Source organism: Phocoena sinus, chromosome 6, assembly GCF_008692025.1.
Source record: "Phocoena sinus isolate mPhoSin1 chromosome 6, mPhoSin1.pri, whole genome shotgun sequence".
Classification (NCBI taxonomy): domain Eukaryota; kingdom Metazoa; phylum Chordata; class Mammalia; order Artiodactyla; family Phocoenidae; genus Phocoena; species Phocoena sinus.
In genome coordinates this window covers 3,646,275-3,663,540 of record NC_045768.1, presented here as the reverse complement: position 1 = coordinate 3,663,540, position 17,266 = coordinate 3,646,275, and the positions used below count along the sequence as shown (strand labels likewise).

At 61.7% G+C, this 17,266-nt stretch overlaps 1 protein-coding gene across 9 annotated transcripts in view; it reads right to left on the bottom strand.

Annotated features, from left to right (window-relative positions):
- Positions 1 to 456: 456 nt before the first annotated feature.
- The window catches only part of RALGDS (ral guanine nucleotide dissociation stimulator), a 47,311-nt gene continuing 30,501 nt past the window's right edge, over positions 457 to 17,266 (bottom strand). For 4 of the 9 annotated variants that reach the window (XM_032635069.1, XM_032635068.1, XM_032635064.1 and 1 more), the window contains exons 2-18: positions 14,725 to 14,835; positions 13,597 to 13,790; positions 12,982 to 13,080; positions 11,978 to 12,171; positions 11,550 to 11,788; positions 10,584 to 10,799; positions 10,301 to 10,404; positions 9,774 to 9,858; positions 8,418 to 8,486; positions 7,917 to 8,012; positions 7,391 to 7,423; positions 6,972 to 7,093; positions 6,704 to 6,799; positions 6,192 to 6,393; positions 5,819 to 6,061; positions 3,976 to 4,090; positions 457 to 1,478 (exon numbers count right to left, since the gene is read on the bottom strand). In XM_032635069.1, the coding sequence (XP_032490960.1) occupies positions 1,303 to 1,478; positions 3,976 to 4,090; positions 5,819 to 6,061; positions 6,192 to 6,393; positions 6,704 to 6,799; positions 6,972 to 7,093; positions 7,391 to 7,423; positions 7,917 to 8,012; positions 8,418 to 8,486; positions 9,774 to 9,858; positions 10,301 to 10,404; positions 10,584 to 10,799; positions 11,550 to 11,788; positions 11,978 to 12,171; positions 12,982 to 13,080; positions 13,597 to 13,790; positions 14,725 to 14,835 (2,394 nt within the window). In that variant the 3' untranslated portion in view covers positions 457 to 1,302. The remainder of the gene's footprint in view (positions 1,479 to 3,975; positions 4,091 to 5,818; positions 6,062 to 6,191; positions 6,394 to 6,703; positions 6,800 to 6,971; positions 7,094 to 7,390; positions 7,424 to 7,916; positions 8,013 to 8,417; positions 8,487 to 9,773; positions 9,859 to 10,300; positions 10,405 to 10,583; positions 10,800 to 11,549; positions 11,789 to 11,977; positions 12,172 to 12,981; positions 13,081 to 13,596; positions 13,791 to 14,724; positions 14,836 to 17,266) is intronic. The other 5 variants (XM_032635066.1, XM_032635063.1, XM_032635070.1 and 2 more) reach the window with 4 other exon arrangements.

The window sequence follows — 17,266 nt, the reverse complement described above, 5'->3', positions numbered from 1 at the left end:
CTCTTAGTTGCGGCATGCACGTGGGATCTAGTTTCTTGACCAGGGATCGAACCCGGGCCCCCTGCATTGGGAGCGTGGAGTCTTAACCACTGCGCCACCAGGGAAGTCCCCAAAACGTTGTTTTTAAAAACACTGGAATTTCACAGGTTGCTGCTATGCCGTGTGAAAGCACTTCCAAATTCAAATATCAGGGGTTCTGAGGGGCTGTCTCAGCTCATGGCCCAGTTTAATGATACTGAAGTGAACATCTGCTCTGTGAAAGGTGGACTTCTCTGTTTCCTTAAGTGAGCCAGAGAAGGGTGGCTGGCCCTTCTTGCTTTTCCTGCCCTTCTTTATTTCCTGTGTAAAATAAACCAATAACCCTGCAAGATTTCCTATTTGAACATGGAATGTGAGAGTCTATATCTCACTTCAATGAGCACAGGCAATGAAAGAACAATACCACAACTCCCAGGCTATAGTAGAAACAGGATTTTAATATAATATTCAAGTCTAGCATTTGCTATTTACAACAAATAAATATTGCCCCTCCCCAACTGGTAAACATTTTTTTTCACCTTTTATACAAATATTCAATCCCCCTCCCCTCCCCCCAAAACCCTCCTTTCCCACCAATCCCCGTCTCGTGTGGTCTCGTAAAGCCCAGGATACAGTGGTGGATGGCACTTGCAGTGTCATGAAATCTGACATCAGTGGGACTTGGCTGAGACCATCCTCACTCACCGGTTAAGAGTGTGGTCCGTGAAGGGGGTGTCTCTCTCCTCTGCCAGGGGAGGGCTGGAGTGGGCAGTGGGCGAGACTCCCTCACTTTCAGTTGGCCCTGATGATGGAATCTTTGGTGCAGCCTGAGGAAGGCCACAATGGTGGGAGGAGAGAACTGCAGTGGTCAGACCCGGTGGATGAGTAGTGCCCTGGGGTGCCCATGGGCACAGGTGGCAGTGGCCCACACCTGGGAAGGTGTGAGGGAAGTGTATGGAGGGCAGTGCCCGGCGGCATGCAGGGCTCCGTGCCCATTGGCAGCGCTCCTTGGCAAAAGTCAGCTAGTCCTCTGGTTCCAGAGAGCAGAAGGCACCTAAGGCAGCGAGTGGTCCACGGGAGGCCAGGTCAGCCCATCGACTGGCAGGCATCAATCCCGGCAGCAGGAGAGGTTCAGGGTGAAACTGGAGTCTGGGGGTGGCCTGGGCTGGCAGCTTGGGCACAGGTGCCCACCTGGCCTGAGCCACTGTAGTCTGTAAGTGCTTAGTTGCCCAGCCAGCTAGACCCTGGAAAGGGCAGCTCTGTGGCTGGCCAGCTAGGGACGAGTTAGAAGATGCCCTTGGCAATCTTGAGTCCCTTCTGTTTCATGCGCGGGAGGGTAGAGCTGGCTCCATGCCTGACCTTTGCCCCCTTGGTGAAGGTCCGTTTCTTTAGGACAAAGTCATAGTTGGCAGTAGAGTTCATGGCGTAGAACACATTGGCGTTGTCAGGGATCTTCAGCTCTGGTCGGGGAGGGGCAGAGGGTCAGCTGTGCTTATGCGGGCCCCACTGGACACCCCACCACTTGAGAACCCCCAGGAGAGCAGGCCTGATCCAGACACCTGAGACCCCTCAATGCAACTCCAGGACCACCAAGGACCCCTCTTAATGACACCTGCCTGGGACAGACTCTGCTGAGGCACTGAAGGACTTCCCTGGTGGCACAGTGGTTAAGAATCCGCCTGCCAATGCAGGAGACACGGGTTTGATCCTTGGTCTGGGAAGATCCCACATGCCGTGGAACAACTAAGCCTGTGCTCTAGAGCCCGCGAGCCGCAACTACTGAGCCCGTGTGCCGTAGCTACTGAAGTCTGCACGCCTAGAGCCCATGCTCCGCAACAAGAGAAGGCACCGCAGTGAGAAGCCTGCGTACCACAACAAAGAGTAGCCCTCTCTCGCCACAACTAGAGAAAGCCCGCATGCAGCAACGAAGACCCAGCGCAGTCAAAAATAAATAATTAATTTAAAAAAAAAAAAGAAAAAAGGAACTCAAAAACAAAAAGGATTCTGGGGACTTCCCTGTTGGTGCAGTGGTTAAGAATATGCCTGCCAACGCAGGGGACGTAGGTTCGATCCCTGGTCCGGGAAGATCCCACATGCCGTGGAACAACTAAGCCCATGCGCCACAACTACTGAAGCCCGCGTACCTTAGAGCCTGCGCGTCACAACTACTAAGCCCGTGCACTACAACTACTGAGACTGAGTGCCAAAACTACTGAAGCCTGCGCACCTAGAGCCCGCGCTCTGCAACAAGAGAAGCCACCGCAGTGAGAAGCCTGCGCACCGCAACAAAGAGTAGCCCCTGCTCGCCACAACTACAGAAAGCCTGTGCGCGGCAACGAAGACCTGACACAGCCAAAAATAAAAATAAAATAAAAATAAAAAGGACTCCGACTCCAGGAAGCCCCACCTCAGTCTGCAGCTGGCAAAGGGTCATCCCATCCTGCCCCCTGCTGCCTTCACTGATCGGGAGGTCCAGCTGCAATAAGCTTTCTAGAACCTAGATCACCTCCCCAGAATCCTGCACAACTCGGGACAAGGGCTCTGGGGCCAAGTTAAGGGCGGGCTTTGCCCCAGGCCTCCTGCACAGGGTTTCATAGGGTGCCAGGATCCCAGCAGGTACTTGCTCTTGGCTCTGTTTCCCACCCTCTCCTCTGGCCTTGAGCCTGTTACTCTCCACTGCTGGGCTGGAACATGTGTGCTCTGGGCTCCATCGTGTGGCTCTTACTCTGGTCATTAACCTGTCTAGGTCTCAGGCTTCCTTTTCTGTAAGATGGGGGTCCCACCTGCCTTGCTTACCTCACCAAAATGGTGCAACAAGGTTAAGAGAGGATTTAGAAAACAATTTCTAGCGGTCGTGGCGGGTCATTGCTAACTGTCTGGGTAATGGCTGTGAATGCAGCATGGGAAAGGAAAGAGTGATGATAATCTTTGCAGTTATGGCACATCTACGGCACACGTACACACATGAGCATATAATCCATGTCTGTATGGATCAACTCACTACCTATTTTATCTCCATTGTGGGGATGGGAAAATAGGCACAGAGGACTTAAGGAATTTGCCCGAGGTCTACAAGCTGTAGCTGTCTGGTTCCAAGTCTGTGCTTGTTCTTGATCCTTTCCCTTTCCCAGTTTTTAGAATACCCAGCTGCTCCCTAGTAGCCTCCGTGTTTAGTATCTACTGTGGGCTGAAAGTTGGTGTCCTCTCTAAATTTGTTGAAATCCTAACCCCCAATGTGATGGGATTAGGAGGTGAGGCCATTGGGAGGCCATTAGGTCATCAGGGTGGAGCCCCACGAATGGGATTCGTGCCCTTATGAAAGGGACCCCAGAGAGCTCCCCACGCCCTTCCACCATTTGGGTTCACAGTGAGAAGTCAGCCACCAGCAACCCAGAAGAGGGCCTTCACCAGAACCTGACCATGCTGGCACCCTGATCTTGGACTTCTAGCTCCAGAACCAGGAGAGATAAATTTCTGTCATTTAGAAGCCACCAGTGGTGGTATTTTGTCATAACAGCCAGAACGGACTAAGACAGTGTCATACGTTCATGGATTTTCACAAATTCGATGCTTTAATCCACGGTAGTCATGATCTTTTCTGAAGCACTCATTTCCCATCTTAGCCAGAAAACGCACTTTTGTACGGCCTGTGGGCTCGGCCATCTGGCTGCCTGGCCCCAGGAGAACAGCCTTTTCTCTCCCCTCCTCAACCATGCTAGCACTGAACGAGGTCTCCCACTGACTATTCACGGCCACGGAAGGGCAAGGAACAAGGGTCCAGCAGCCACCAGGGGCCAGTGAGGAGACACTGGGGGCATCCAGAGCTGCCCCTAGGCAGGTCTGTGTGTGGAGAAAGCCCACGCCCACCCTGGTGGCATGTCTTCTGGGGTGGTGGGCCTGGGGCACGGTGCTCCCTGCCCCCCGGCCCCATCGCCCGCCTGACCGTCCCTGACTTACTTCGATCGTCCGAAATAACCTGCACCAGCTCGTAGTCTTCTGGCTCATCCTCATCCAGGTTGTGTTTGTCCATGGCTTTGCGGATTACAGCTGGAGCCTTGTCTTGGCTGGTCACCTGGACGGGGTGGGGGACAGGCCATCAGGGCAAGGGTCTGGTGTAGCTTGAGGGTGTAGCAGCCAAGGGCCCTCAGAGCTGCCTCGGCGCTGTGCGCACAGGGGCTCACAGCCTCTGACCCGAGGCTGGGTGCAGGGGGGTTGCGCCTCCTTCTCCTGCCCCTCTGCGGAGGCCTCCATGGACCCCGATCACTTACCCCCCAACTCCTGCAAGCCTGCCACCTCCTCCCAACACCACCTAGGGCAACCGCCTGCCCCCGGGGCTGCTCCCCTTAACCGTCCCCCTTGACCCTGCCCATCCAGGACAACGGTATCATTGCACCTGGGTACAGACCGCATCTAGTCCCAGCCCTGGAGGTGAGAGAGGAGCAGCTGGCTGGATGCCCAGTGGCCGCCTACGTGCCAGGCCTGCACTGGCTGGAGGCTGCAGTGTTGGAGCGTGCAGGCCGAGCCCTGCTGCCTCGACCCCAAGGGCCAGAGCACAGGCAGGGCTTAGACTCGGGGTGACACAGGTGACGGTGTTAATGGGGCATCTGACCCAGTGTGGGAGAATGGGGGAGGATTCTGGGGGTGCAAATGACTCACTGGCAGCCTGAGATCTGGAGGATGAGAGGAGTCCTCCCAGCCCCCAACCCCCCTTCAACATACATAGTGTTTGTGGGCAACTCCCACTGGCAAGATCTCGACACCTCCAACTATCCCCGGTGTCTGACACTGCCGGCCACCTCCACGGCCACCAGCCTGGTGCAGCCATTGCTACCCACCCTGGATTGCAGCCGCCGCCTCCTAACTGGCCGCCCTGCAGCTGCCGGCACCAGCCCATCGCCCACGGAGAGGCCGGAAGTCACTGCTGCCCCTCCAGTGCTCCAACGAACAATGCTCCCACCTGTCTCGCATGAGATCCAGGCCCCCGACGCTGGCCTGCTCTGCTGAGCCCTACTCTTCCCCCGACCCCTGCTCCTTCACTGCGGACCTCCTGCTTCTCCTCCAAGCCCCAGGCACACTCCCGTCCTGGGAGGCTGCACGCTGCTCCCTCCTCCCCCCAACACTCAGGCCCTTTATGGGTGAAGTCCTGCCCCACTGCTGCTGTAAACCCCTAGTCAACCACCCCGGCACAGATCACCATCGACACACTAGCTGGTTTTTTTTTGTTTTTTTTTGCCCTACGCGGGCCTCTCACTGTTGTGGCCTCCCCCGTTGCGGAGCACAGGCTCCGGACGCGCAGGCGCAGCGGCCATGGCTCACGGGCCCAGCCGCCCCGCGGCATGTGGGATCCTCCCGGACCGGGGCACGAACCCGTGTCCCCTGCATCGGCAGGCGGACTCTCAGCCACTGCGCCACCAGGGAAGCCCCCACCAGCTGTTTTGATTCCTTTCCCTGGTTGGCCCTCTGTCCTTCCCAGCCCGCCAGGAGAGCAGCTCTGGGAGGGCAGGGATGACCCACGGTGCTCAATACGGGTTTGCTGCCCGGCAGAGGAAGGGGCCCGCGGGACGCCCGGCAGAGGGAGGGGCCCGCGGGGACGCCCGGCAGAGGGAGGGGCCCGCGGGACGCCGGCAGAGGGAGGGGCCCGCGGGACTGCCGGCAGAGGAAGGGGCCCGCGGGACGCCCGGCAGAGGGAGGGGCCCGCGGGGCGACCGGCAGAGGGAGGGGCCCGGGGACGCCCGGCAGAGGGAGGGGCCCGCGGGACGCCCGGCAGAGGGAGGGGCCCGCGGGACGCCCGCCGGCTCACCAGGATGCTCTTGTACATGTTGCCGTTGTCCACGTCCAGGCTCACCCGGATGATGCAGCAGTCGCCCACCTGCTGGTTGTAGAGGGGCAGGGAGGAGCTGTAGCCGCAGACCCCCGACACGGAGCGCTTGTGGGTGCGCGTGGTGGCCACGGGCGTGGTGGAGGCTGAGGAGGACGAGGTGCTACTGGAGGCCGAGCTGATGCCGGAGGTCTCCGGGGACGACTGGGAGGTGCACTCCCAGAACTGCGGGGACGGCACGATCAGCGGAAGCCCCGGGCCACTGTCCAGCTCCGGGGGCTTCTGGTGTGCAGCGGGGAACTCTGGCCCTAGGAAGGGCTGAGAAGGGCTGTCAGGGAGGGGGTGGGGCAGTCACCTTCTTCTCCTGGCCGTCAGGGGACTCTGGGACAAAGCTCATGGTGATCTCCTCCACGTCGGAGCTGGAGGAGCCGGCCGAGTGGACACTCAGTGCGTCGGCAATGTCCCCGCTGCTGAGGTAGGGGCCGCACCTGAGCTGGTCACAGGACTTGGAGTGGTAGCTGCTGCCGGTACTGAGCTCCGTGCTGGGGGCCTGGCGGCTGCATGGAAGGGCTGGCTGACTTGGGGGAGGCCTCTCCTGGGACACAGCCCACCCCCATCCCCTACACCCTGTGCCGAGTGCTCAGGCAATCACCCCGTTGGCTCCAGCGTCCGACAGATCATTTAGCATCACCCCATTTCACAGGGGGAAAAAATGAGGCCCAGAGGGGTGGAGCAAGTGGCCCCGTCACAAGGCTGTCGGCGGGGGAGCTGGGATCCCAGTGCCAGCTGCCTGACTCCCGAGCCCGCTCGCAGCCCGAAGCTTCCCTGAGCCCCGAGGGAGCGCCCCTGCCCACCCGGGCACTCAACTCGCTCCAGCGCTTGACGATGGCCGTGCTCTTCTTGACCTTGAGGGTGTTGCTGGCCGACTCGGAAGGGGGCTCCAGCTCACACGACAAGGAGTAGCTACAGGACAAAGCGGCGGCTGTGGGGAGTCGCACCCGGGTCTCCCTCCCGGTGCCGGCCCGGCCGTCAGCAGTGACGGCACCCATGGCTGCCCGGGATCCCAAGCCACAGGCTCTCTGGAGCTGCCCAGGGACAGCCCACGTGTACCCCCCCAGCTCCTGCCCGGACTCACCTGTCAGCCTCGCTGAGCCGCTCCATAGCCCGGAACCAGGCCCCAAAGTGCTCTTCGGCTGCGATGCTGTAATTGTTGCAGGCCGATTGGAGCAGCTTGATCTGGGCGATCACTTCGAACTCCTGGGGCCAGAGGGGAGGATAGGATGCTGACGGTCTGGGTCGGCCGGGCCTGTGCCAGCCTCTGCGTCCCCACTTCCCACCCAGTCCTCACAGCCAGGTTGAAACAGCCCCTCCAGGAAGGTGTCCTTGATTCGACCTCCTGCCCCATCCTCCCGTGGGAAAGGCTCCCCCTCTCTCTGTATCCAGCTCTCCCCAAAAATGTGACAGGGAGGGGTCGGAGCCAGCTGTTCTAGCCAGGTGGCTCTCTGATCCCGCCCCCCACACGGGCCCCCTTCCCGTGAGGCTGCGTCTGCTCACCTTCCTCCTCTTCTCGAAGTTGATCAGTCTCCCCTGGAAAGCACACGGCCAGCGTCCATCAGAAAGTGTCCCCTAGCCCATGACCGCCCCTCACGGGTCTCAGGCTGCACTACCCAGAGCACACACCAGGGGGCAGCACAGCACACACCTGGACCTGGGTGGGGCCGGGGTGCCGGGGCGGGGTGGGAGGGGCGCCGCGGCTCAGGGGTCTGAGGACAGTTAGAGAGACTGAGGCCTTGGGCAGGAAGGCCAGGTTGGCCACGTGTGCCTGACCCTGGAGGGCCCAGCCTCTCCACCCATGGCCGCCACCTGAGGGCGGGGCTGTGTCCTGCTGGGTCAAACCCCTTGCAGCTCTGATGAGCCCCACCAGGCGGGCACCAAGCTCTGTTCACTCACTGCCGAGATAGGCAGGTGTCCCCGGGACACAGGGGCGGCCAGGGGGCTCTCGTAAGATGAGGTGCACCCTCTGCTGAGAGCTCGGGGCTCAGGACCCCCCCCCCCCAACCCCGGCCCTGGGCTGACTCACATACAGATAGTCCTTCATTGCAGTGTCCAGCATCACCAGGTCTGTGAGGAACGTGCCCAGGTAGGGGACGGTGCCCTGGATGACACCCTGTGACAACTGGGTGGGGCGGGGGGGAACTGATGAGCAAGGCCCCTCCCCTGAAAACCCCTCAGCCCCACTCAGGCCTCCCACTTGGAGCAGCCTGGGGACCTTTAGCCTTTTCCCCCCAGTCCCCCTCCCAGCGTGCATGGACCCAAACTCCCTCAAGTCACCTTGCAGGCTTGGTATTTGGCAAATCTCCAAAATCTATGGCCCCCGGCCCCTCCCCCCTCCCAAATCCCCACTGGGCCCAGATCTTCCAGGCCCCTGCTCTGGTGGTTACTAGTCCCCCGACACCAGCTGTTCAGGGCGCAGCGCCCCCAGGCCCCGGAGTAGGTCGGTCTAAGGGTCATGTCAGGCAGTGCAGCTACAGGAGCGGGGGCTCGGGGCGGCCCCTCCTCTCCCAGCCTCGGGCACACTCACCACCTCCTTCGGCCGCCTCTGGGCTCTCTTGGGGTTCATCTCCAGGGTGGCAAACTTGGAGGTCCCCTCCTGCAGGGCCGAGGACAGGGTCGGTGAGGCCTTCTGACCCTCCCCCCATCAACCACCAGCAGACACGACCTTGGCCCTGGTGACTGGTGCAAACGCTCCAGCCACCCCAGTGTACTCCATTCCTAGATCTGCACCCCTGCTCGGGTGCTCACGGGGTGTGGGAACGTGGGTCAGCAGCCCGGCCTCCTTGGAAAGTACAGATGAGGATTACACCTGCCCCTCGGGGTCTCCAAGGACTCAGCGCCACACCTCCATCACCATGGCTGTGCTGTTCCCCCCGACCCCCCGTCTCTGCAGGACGGTAGGAGATTTCCCTTCCCCCTTGAACCTCACTGCCTCCCCGTGAGGTTGGCACCCTGGGGTCAGCATTTGCCCACTCTCCAGATGAGGAAACTGAAGCCCAGAGACAGGCATTGCCTTGCCTCTGAATGAGCCTCAGAAGGGCTCAGAGCCTCTGGTGTGTGCCGGCCCCCCGCCGGGCGAGCCATCGAGAGAGGGACAGGGAGTCTGGGGGGGCCTGGCTGAGCAGGGTGTCTGCCGCGCCAAGGCCTTCACAACCCCACGGAGCCCCTCGGGATGTCCCCTGCACAGAGCTCTGCCTTCAGCCGCTCAGGAGGGGTCTCCTTGGTGCCACCTCTGAGAGGGTGAGCTGGGGCTGCTGGGAGCACCGGGTGGTGACACTTTGCTTCCTCTTTGTATGGAAGTTTCCGGGGAAGGACCCCTGTGAATGCATCAGCACCCCTGTGCACTTGGCACAAGCTGTCTGGGCCATTTGTCACGGCCACCAAAGGCCCTGTGGTGAGACTCTGAGAAGAGTCCCTGGATTCCTTTGCAGTGTCTGCCCTGAGGCAGAGGGAAGAGCCCCCAGCCCCCAGATCTACCTCCTGGTCTGCTCATTTGGACGATGGCTGGGCGGCCCCTGCAGTGCCATCCCTGGGCAGGCGGGGTGCCTGGCCCTCGGAGGTCAGCGCAGACAGGAACAGCAGGGCCTGGCTTTGTGGGGACAGGCTAGGCTGGTCTGGGGAAGGAAGAGACCCTCACCCTTGACCTCATCCACCCCGAGTGCCGGGTGAGGGACCAGTGAGGACCCAGGAGACTCTAATCCTGCCCCTCACCTGCCCGCAGCTCTAGGACAGCCCAGCTGCCCTGCTCCATCCCTGTACTAGGGCCTCCCATCTCCCAAACTGCCCCCCACCTGCCCACAGACCCGACAGATCTCATGAGAAGTTTTCGAAGAAACTTTCAGTGGGAACATAAGCCCCTCCACCCCGAGCCCCGGGACTCTACCTTGATGAGCAGCTCTCTGCTTAGGGAGTAGTTGTTCTCATCTGAGAAAATCTCCGACAGCTTCTGAAAGATGCGGAGGCTGTCCCTGGGGGAAGGAAGGAGAAAGGAAGGCATGGTGGGGAGGGGTGCGGGGGCAAAAACATTTGAGGACCCAGAGACCCCAACTGCCTGGATGGGTGGTTTCCAAACAGAGTTCTGCTGGACCCTAAGGGCTCGGTAGGCCTGGAGGGGTGGGTCTCATGTGGGTCACCGGGGAACCCCATTCCCAGTCGACTGAGTGGCTCTGTTTTGGCCAGTTCTGATTTTAAGCGCACAGAGTCGTGTGGGTGAAGTAGACACATGAAATCCCCAACGTGGCTCAAGCCAGTACCTGCCAGAGAAAGAGACCGGGTCCTGAGGCGGAACTGCTGGCCCTGAGAGACCCCGCCCCCAGGATGCGCTGTCCCTGGGCAGGTTCCAGGCAGCACCCAGCCCCGTGGAAGGCCCCAGGTCCACCCTGGAGCTCCTCCAGGGAGAAGCCTGCCCACCTGGAAACTTCTTCCCACGTCTTCTTCAGCCGGTGGATGGAGTTGCTCTGCAGAGCCGAGAGGATGGCGTAGAGGGACGAAAAGTTCTTGAGGACCCGGCACTCCTGGGAGGGAGGGGCCAGGCTGTGAGAGGGGGCCGAGCTCCCGCCTGCTCCAGCTTCAGTCCCTCTTAGGGGGGCACCCCCCTCCCGGATGGGACAGACGCCCCGGGAGGTGCTCCTGGGGTCGGATGAGATCAACTCAGGGGCAGAAAGGGCTCCCCGGGCCCTTGGCGGCCGCGTACCCGGGCCACCTCGATCCAGTGCTCCAACACCCGGGCCCTGGCGCGGGCCGTCACGCTCCGGTCCCCGAGGCAGGTGGTGATGACGCAGTTGGCCACACTGTTGAACTGGGCGACGGTGGCACGGACGGTGGGAGCCAGGTGTTCCTTGCCCCTCTTGTCCCGCTGAGACCAGATGGAGCCCAGGCAGTGGTAGGGCACCACCTTCTTGAACAGCTCCTGGGGGCAAGGGGAAGGTCAGCCGGCACTGCTGCACCCCAGCTCAACGCCCACAGTCCCCCCAGCCCCACCCCCAGGCCTCGGCAGGGTCACTGGTCAGAGCTGGAGCTCTGGAAGCCGGGGAGGCGGCTCGAGCCCGGCCGGGGGAGGCGCGGGGAGGTGGTGTCTCTGGGTTTTGTTCCCTGCCCACTGTGGGCACCCAGCGCAAGGTGAGCCAGAGTGACCCTGGCAGGAAAGAGAGGTGGCCACCTTCCCCAGTCCACCCCAACTCCCAGCACGACATGCGGCTCACACCTGCCCATACAGGTGGTGCTTCTAGCCCTTGGTCATGCCTCAGGCCTGCCCCCTGTCCAGATGCCCCTTCACGTGGGCACTACAACCAGAGGCTGCGTCTGCCACGGCTTCTAGCACGCACCAGGTGCCTGCTAAGTGCCGAAGCTGGTGAGGCCTCCTCAGCAGACGTGGGGGGCAGGGGGGGCGGACCACGGAGTGAGCGACCGTCCGCTACCAGGTGGGCCAGACCCCGCCCAGCTTTCTACCGCTCCACCTCATTCCACCCAGACACCGTGTGCGAGGGATGGGGCCTGGGTCCACAGCCTGGAGGGGAGTCGAGGCCTTCGGGTGAGGAGACCTGCCCAGGTGACGCGGTTTGTCATGGGCTTTGGGGCAGGACATCAGCTCTGGACAGGGCAGGGCAGACGCCTGAAGGAAGGTGCACCCCTGCCCGCCCTGCTGAGACGAGCTGCCTACCGCGTCCATCAGCGTGAACTGCTCTGCCACCAGGTTGGGCGGGAACGCCAGGAGGTGAGGCTTCTCCTCACCCAGCCCGTTCTCTGCAGCCACGGGCGAAGGCCAGGAAGGCTCTGTGGCTGGAGCTGGTGCTGGTCCCAGAGCTGGCTCGAGGTCTGGACCTGGCACCGGCCTGGGTGCTAGAGCTGGAGCCGGCACTGGCTCGAGGGCTGCAGTTGGCTTCAGAGCTGGAGCCAGAGCTGCAAAGAAGAGCGGAGCTCAGCAACACGCCTGCCTTTTTTTCCAGGACAGAAACCACATCACTGCCTTCCAGAGAAGCTTCAGCTCAAGAAGCACCCCAGGACGTCTCCCCGCCAGTGGTCCCCACGTGGGCGGTCTGAGGCAGCCCCGGGGACTCCTGCGTGTCCAGCACCGACCCCGCTCCTCACCCTCTGGCTCTGCCTTGGTGAGCTCTGTGCGCTCCAGCTGGGCCAGGAGAAGGTGGGCGCGGCGCTCCAGGTCGGAGCCGGGCATGTTGAGCTGCACGTAGGCCACCAGCTGCTTGAGGCACGGGAAGTCCGGGGGCTGACAGAAGTCCTCGGAGTACTGGTCCAGCCAGGTGCCCAGGATGGAGGAGACGGCACTGGGGGCAGGCGGGCGGGCAGCAGTCAGGGGCCTGGCCTTTCCTTCCACGCGGCCCTCCCCTGGCTCCCTCATGGGGGATGGGCTTCTGGGCCCGCCCCTGCCCCACCCGCACTGGGCTGCCAGGCGGGGGCAGGCCTGGTAGGAAGGGGCCCTCCGTCCCTGGTGACCACCTCTCCCTTCCTCGGGGGAGCCTGACTCTCTCCTGTCTGCCCCCAGCCCCCTGGGCCCTCCCCACTGGGAAGGAAACTGCAGGAGGGCAGGGAGGGCCGGCCCGCTCTGTTCGTCGCGCTGGCCTGGCCGCACACAGTAGGCGCTGCATAAACAGGGGAGGGAGGAGGGGACAAGCAGAGTGTGCCCCTGCCCGGCCTTCACGGGCCTCGCGCACCTGAACCGGAAGCTCGCGCACCGACGGCTGCCTTGGTCTGTGCACCGGAGTGCGGGTCTCGTCCTCCCAGGGACGCTATTCTTGGTGGTGGGGATGTAGCCAGCCCCCTGACCCTGACTGAGCTCCCGTGAGCCCCAGCTGAGCACTCACACTGGGCTGCGAGGCTGAAGTGTCAGCAGCTTGCCCCCCACACCTCCTGTCCTGGGCCCCGGATCTGAGGGGGGATGGATGTTCTCAGGGGCCGGCTCTGAGCCCCCAGCCTCCCCTCTGCTCCCTGGGGACATGGGACCCCAGCCACAGCTCTCTGACTCCTTTCCTCCTGCAGGAGAAGCCCCCAGACCTCAGCCCTCCAGCGGGAATCACAAGATACGTGGCAGCCAGGGTTCTGCCCAGCCCCTCCCATCAGACCCAAAGTCTACTCACTTTTTCAGTTGGTCCTGAGGTCCGCCGTCCTCGCTGGAATAAGGGAGGATGCACCCGTATCTAGAGGAGGCCGTGAGGGCGTCACATCTACCGTACCTGCTATGACGTCTAGTGTTACTGGCTGACCCCCCGGCTAGGATGGAAGCCCGGGAGGGCGGGGATTTTTGTCTGCACCGTTCACTGAATTAAGCCAAGTGCCTAGAAAAGTGCCTGCACACAGTAGGCGCTTCGTATGTATTTGCTGAACGAATGAGCCCAACCAGCACCTTACAGATGCCCGAGTGGGCCTGGGCCCTCAGCCGGCCCCCAGCCAGCCCTGCCCTGGCTACTCCCAGGAGGGACCCCTGAGACAGAATCTGGAACCTCCTTTACAAACGGGAAAACTATTCTGCCCAGCGGCTGGAAGCAGAGAGCTTCTCCATGGGGCAGAGGAAAACCTTAATTAAAACCACCCCAGCCCTCAGCAGCCCTTTCCACAGGGCCGGGCGCGGGGCCGCACTGTCCATGCTTATCCAACAGTCCTGGCAGCCCGGCCTTCACGTGAGTAAACTGAGGCTCAGAGAGGTAAAGCGACATTCCCAAGACACACAGCCAGTGGGTGGGCGGGGCGCTCACCTTTGGAACAGCAGGTCCAGGACCCGCTGGGTGGTGGTGAAGGCTCGGTAGGTGCACAGGAAGATGGTGACATAGGAGAGGTCGCTGCCCTGGAAGGCGGGCACCAGGTGCTCCACCAGCTTCTCCAGCGTGCCTGCCTTCACGGTCCGCACCTTGCAGGTCTCATACAGGTTCAGGGCCGAGTCATTTTCATACTGGGGTGGGACAGAGAGGCACAGACGGTCAGCGACAGCACCGTGGCCCACTAGGCGGGCAGGGGCTGGAACTCAGAGGAAGCTCCAAGCACCCGGCGACTTCTGGACGGAGATGGGACGTGAGTGCCCGGAACAGAAAAAGGGTCTCAGCTTTTGAACTGGAGGTGGGGCGATGAAAACTCGCAATACCAACACCTTCAGGTCATTTTATTAGCTGAGTAATGACAGCACCTTGCCGTATTAAGGGCAGAGTCCCCGGGATCCCTGGCAAAGCATCCCCGTTCTAGAGATGAGAAAACAGAGGCTCAGCCTGGGGTGGAAAGGCACGGTATGTTAGGACCCAGAGGCTATTCGGGGCGGCACTGTGGAAATGGCTGCAGAAGGGAATCCCGTCAAGGTTCACGGCAGTGAAGGCTGAGTTATGGTTGCGAACCAGCCTCCCTTCTGAAATGTTACGTATTTGTCAGGCCCCCGCTATGACCTGGAGGGGTCATGGAGTTGTGTTCCGTGACGGCAAGTTGCAGAGAACCATATATAGTAGGCTGAGTCCTTTTTGGGTTTAAAAAAAAAAAAAAAAAAGCCCTACTAAGTAAGGTGATGAAAGCCTTGGCGAAGGTGTGGAAGGACAGTCGTTAAAACAAGAAATACTGGGGCAAAATGCATAAGTAATCCCAGCCTAAGATGAAGTGGAAATAGTATGGAAGTGTCTTTTTTTGATGTTCATACAAATAAGTGAACAGAGAACTATGCACTTGGCCCAGCCCAGGGCTGGACAGTAGGGGAGGGCTGAGGGCCCAGATTCCTTTGGGAGCAGGGCTGGGGGCCCCCCAGGCAGGAAAGCCCTGGGAGGGAGCCCAGTGGAGTGGCCAGGGTGGCCCCTGCATCCCAGGCCTTGTCGGGGTTCTGGGCACGGAGACCCCCCATCCACACTCACCCCGAGCCAGCGCTGGCCCTTGTTGGCGCCGTGGTGCACCTGAACCTTGCGCAGGGAGATGGAGTAGATGACGCCGTTGACCAGCTCCTCGCCAATCTCCTGCGTGGAGCTCTGCAAAGACAGCGCCCGGCCACCGGGCGGGGGTGTCGGGGCCTGCCTGGCTGTGTGGCAGGGGGACGCCCCGTGCCACTTCCTGCTCCCTAGATGAGGCAAAGGTCGGTGGCCACAGAGACCTCCAGCCCAGAATTTAACAGGACGACAGCTGGAGGGCCGGGGGTTACTATCGGGGTGGCAGGCACTGCCCCCAGCACCCCCGTCCTCACCCCACCAGCCATGGCTGGGTGTGAACGAGACGTACCCAGTGGGGTTCCAACAACAGCCTGCCCCTGCCCAGGGGGGTCCCCCCGCTCCCGCCCCCACCCCAAGGCGAGTACTGTTATCCAGTCATTTCACAGGTGACTACACAGAAGCCAAGGGAAGGGCAACCCATCCAAAGCCATGCCGCTGAGGGTAAACAGCGGAGCCGGGACCCCGAGGCCCTAACTCAGCCCACTGCACCTAGGGGGCTCTGGCCCCCCGAGAAGATGCCTCCCCCAGGGCGTGAGGCCGCTGGCCCCCTCACCCTCACGTGCCCAGACGGCACCTGCAACAGCTGCTCCAGCCCTGGAGTCAGCCTCCCGGGTCTGGGGCAGGTGCGGGCATCCTCGACAGCCACAGCCACGGCCACTTCCTTCCCTTTCTGCTCATTCAGTCTTGTGCCTTCTTGGGCAACAGAGGCGTTCCCAGTTCCCTGCTCGTCATCACGTGCATGGGGGCAGCGTGAGAATGACGGCAGTGCTGGCATCCGGGCTGATGCCTGGGGTTCCACAGAACTCCAAAACCACGGGACTTCGGCTAGGCCAGGAGTGGGGTGGGGGGTGTCATCTGGCTGCTTCCTAGACCCCGGGCAGGAAGACCCTTGTTTTAAAAGGCAGTGATCCCTCCTGCTGGGCAGGCTGGCCCGGGGGCTGCATCAAGGCCTGGTCAAGGTCACTCAGTCGTTCTCCACCCCCTCTCCCACTGCCCCTGTCCAGGGATGGGGTGAGCTTGCAGTGGGGAGGGGGGCCTAGGAGTAAAGAGACAGACCTCTGAGAGTTTAGGGAGGAGGGGGGAGGTGCTAGCTGGCAAAGGGCCATCATTCACATGGTCAATGCCAGCAGCTAGGATCACGGGTCACTGCCCCAGCTCAGGGTAGGTGTGGAGCTCACAGAAGGCCCAGTGGAAGTGCTAACTCAGCCTGGGCCCCACCGACAGCCTTTCCCTAAATCCCTTGGCCTAAGCTGGGCCCCTGGGTAGGAACCAGGTGCCCAGTGTCCTGTGGGCTGTACCCCCGGACATCAGCACCCCTGGGGTCAGGGGCTAGGGAGCGGGATGGGCCTGGACCTCCTGCCTCAAGGGCTCTGGGAGGCCTGGGAGCCATCCTCCGGAAATCTACTTCCTCTGACCCAAGGCCGCCCTCCCACTCTGGGCATTGTACCAACAGGAAAGCCAGTGCAATCACACAGGGGCTCCTGACCCTTCGCCTTCTCCGGAGACACAGCCAGGCATTTCTTGGAAGTCAGCAGGGAACCCGCAGGTAGAGGTCCCTCATCTCAAGAGCCCACGCCTGGGGAGGTCCAGCCCTTCCATCGAGGAGGAGAAACTCTTCCTCCTGAGGCAGAACTGAAGCAGATACGCACTTTCCTCCCCCGGGTCACACATCCTTCCCCGGCCTAGAAGAGGCCGCGGTGATGGGTGATGTCAGGGGCCTGCCATCCACCTGTGAGACCAGGGCCCTGTCCACCCACCCCTACCTCTCCTCAGGGGTCCTCGACTGCCTCTCGCAAAGGCTGCTGCCCGCCCTGGAAAGGCCCGTCCCTCTCCGGGGGATTCCAGCCACCTCTGGTCCAGCCTGGAGCCAGACAGTGTCCTGATAGAGTTCCCGTGCTGGACCTGCCTGACTGTGGGCACGGGACTCGAACCCCGTGGGAGCACACACAGCACCTGGCTCCCAGCGGGGCCCCATCAAGGCCTGCTGGACAGAAGCGCTTCCTGGCCAGGCCAACCAATGGGAGGCCTCGCCATCCCTGAGCGGGTCTAAATAGCGGCTCTGCAGTGAGCCATGGGCCTCGCTGGCAGACAGAACAGCTGGCTGCCCTGCCCAGACGTCATGTGATCCCGAGCCCTTCCCCCACCCCGAGGGGCCCCCTTCTGCCAGCCCGGTGGGGGGCAGGGCAGGACGCTGAGAGCCGCACATGCTGGGCCAGGGGGAGTCACCGCCTCGTGGCACAGATGGAGAGCTGCTCCAGCCCCGCGGAGCTAACCCTGTCCTCTCCGGGCCCTTCACCACAGCCCAGCAGCAGGAACAAAACCAGATCGTCCAAGCAGCGCAGAGAGCAGGCGCCATTTAAACCATCGACCAAGAGACAACGGCGGGGTGGGATCCAAAGATTGCTGCCCGCATCCTGGGCACAAAGCGGCAGAGTGGGGCGTCTGCTCTGCGCTCCCACCGCGCTTCCAGGGA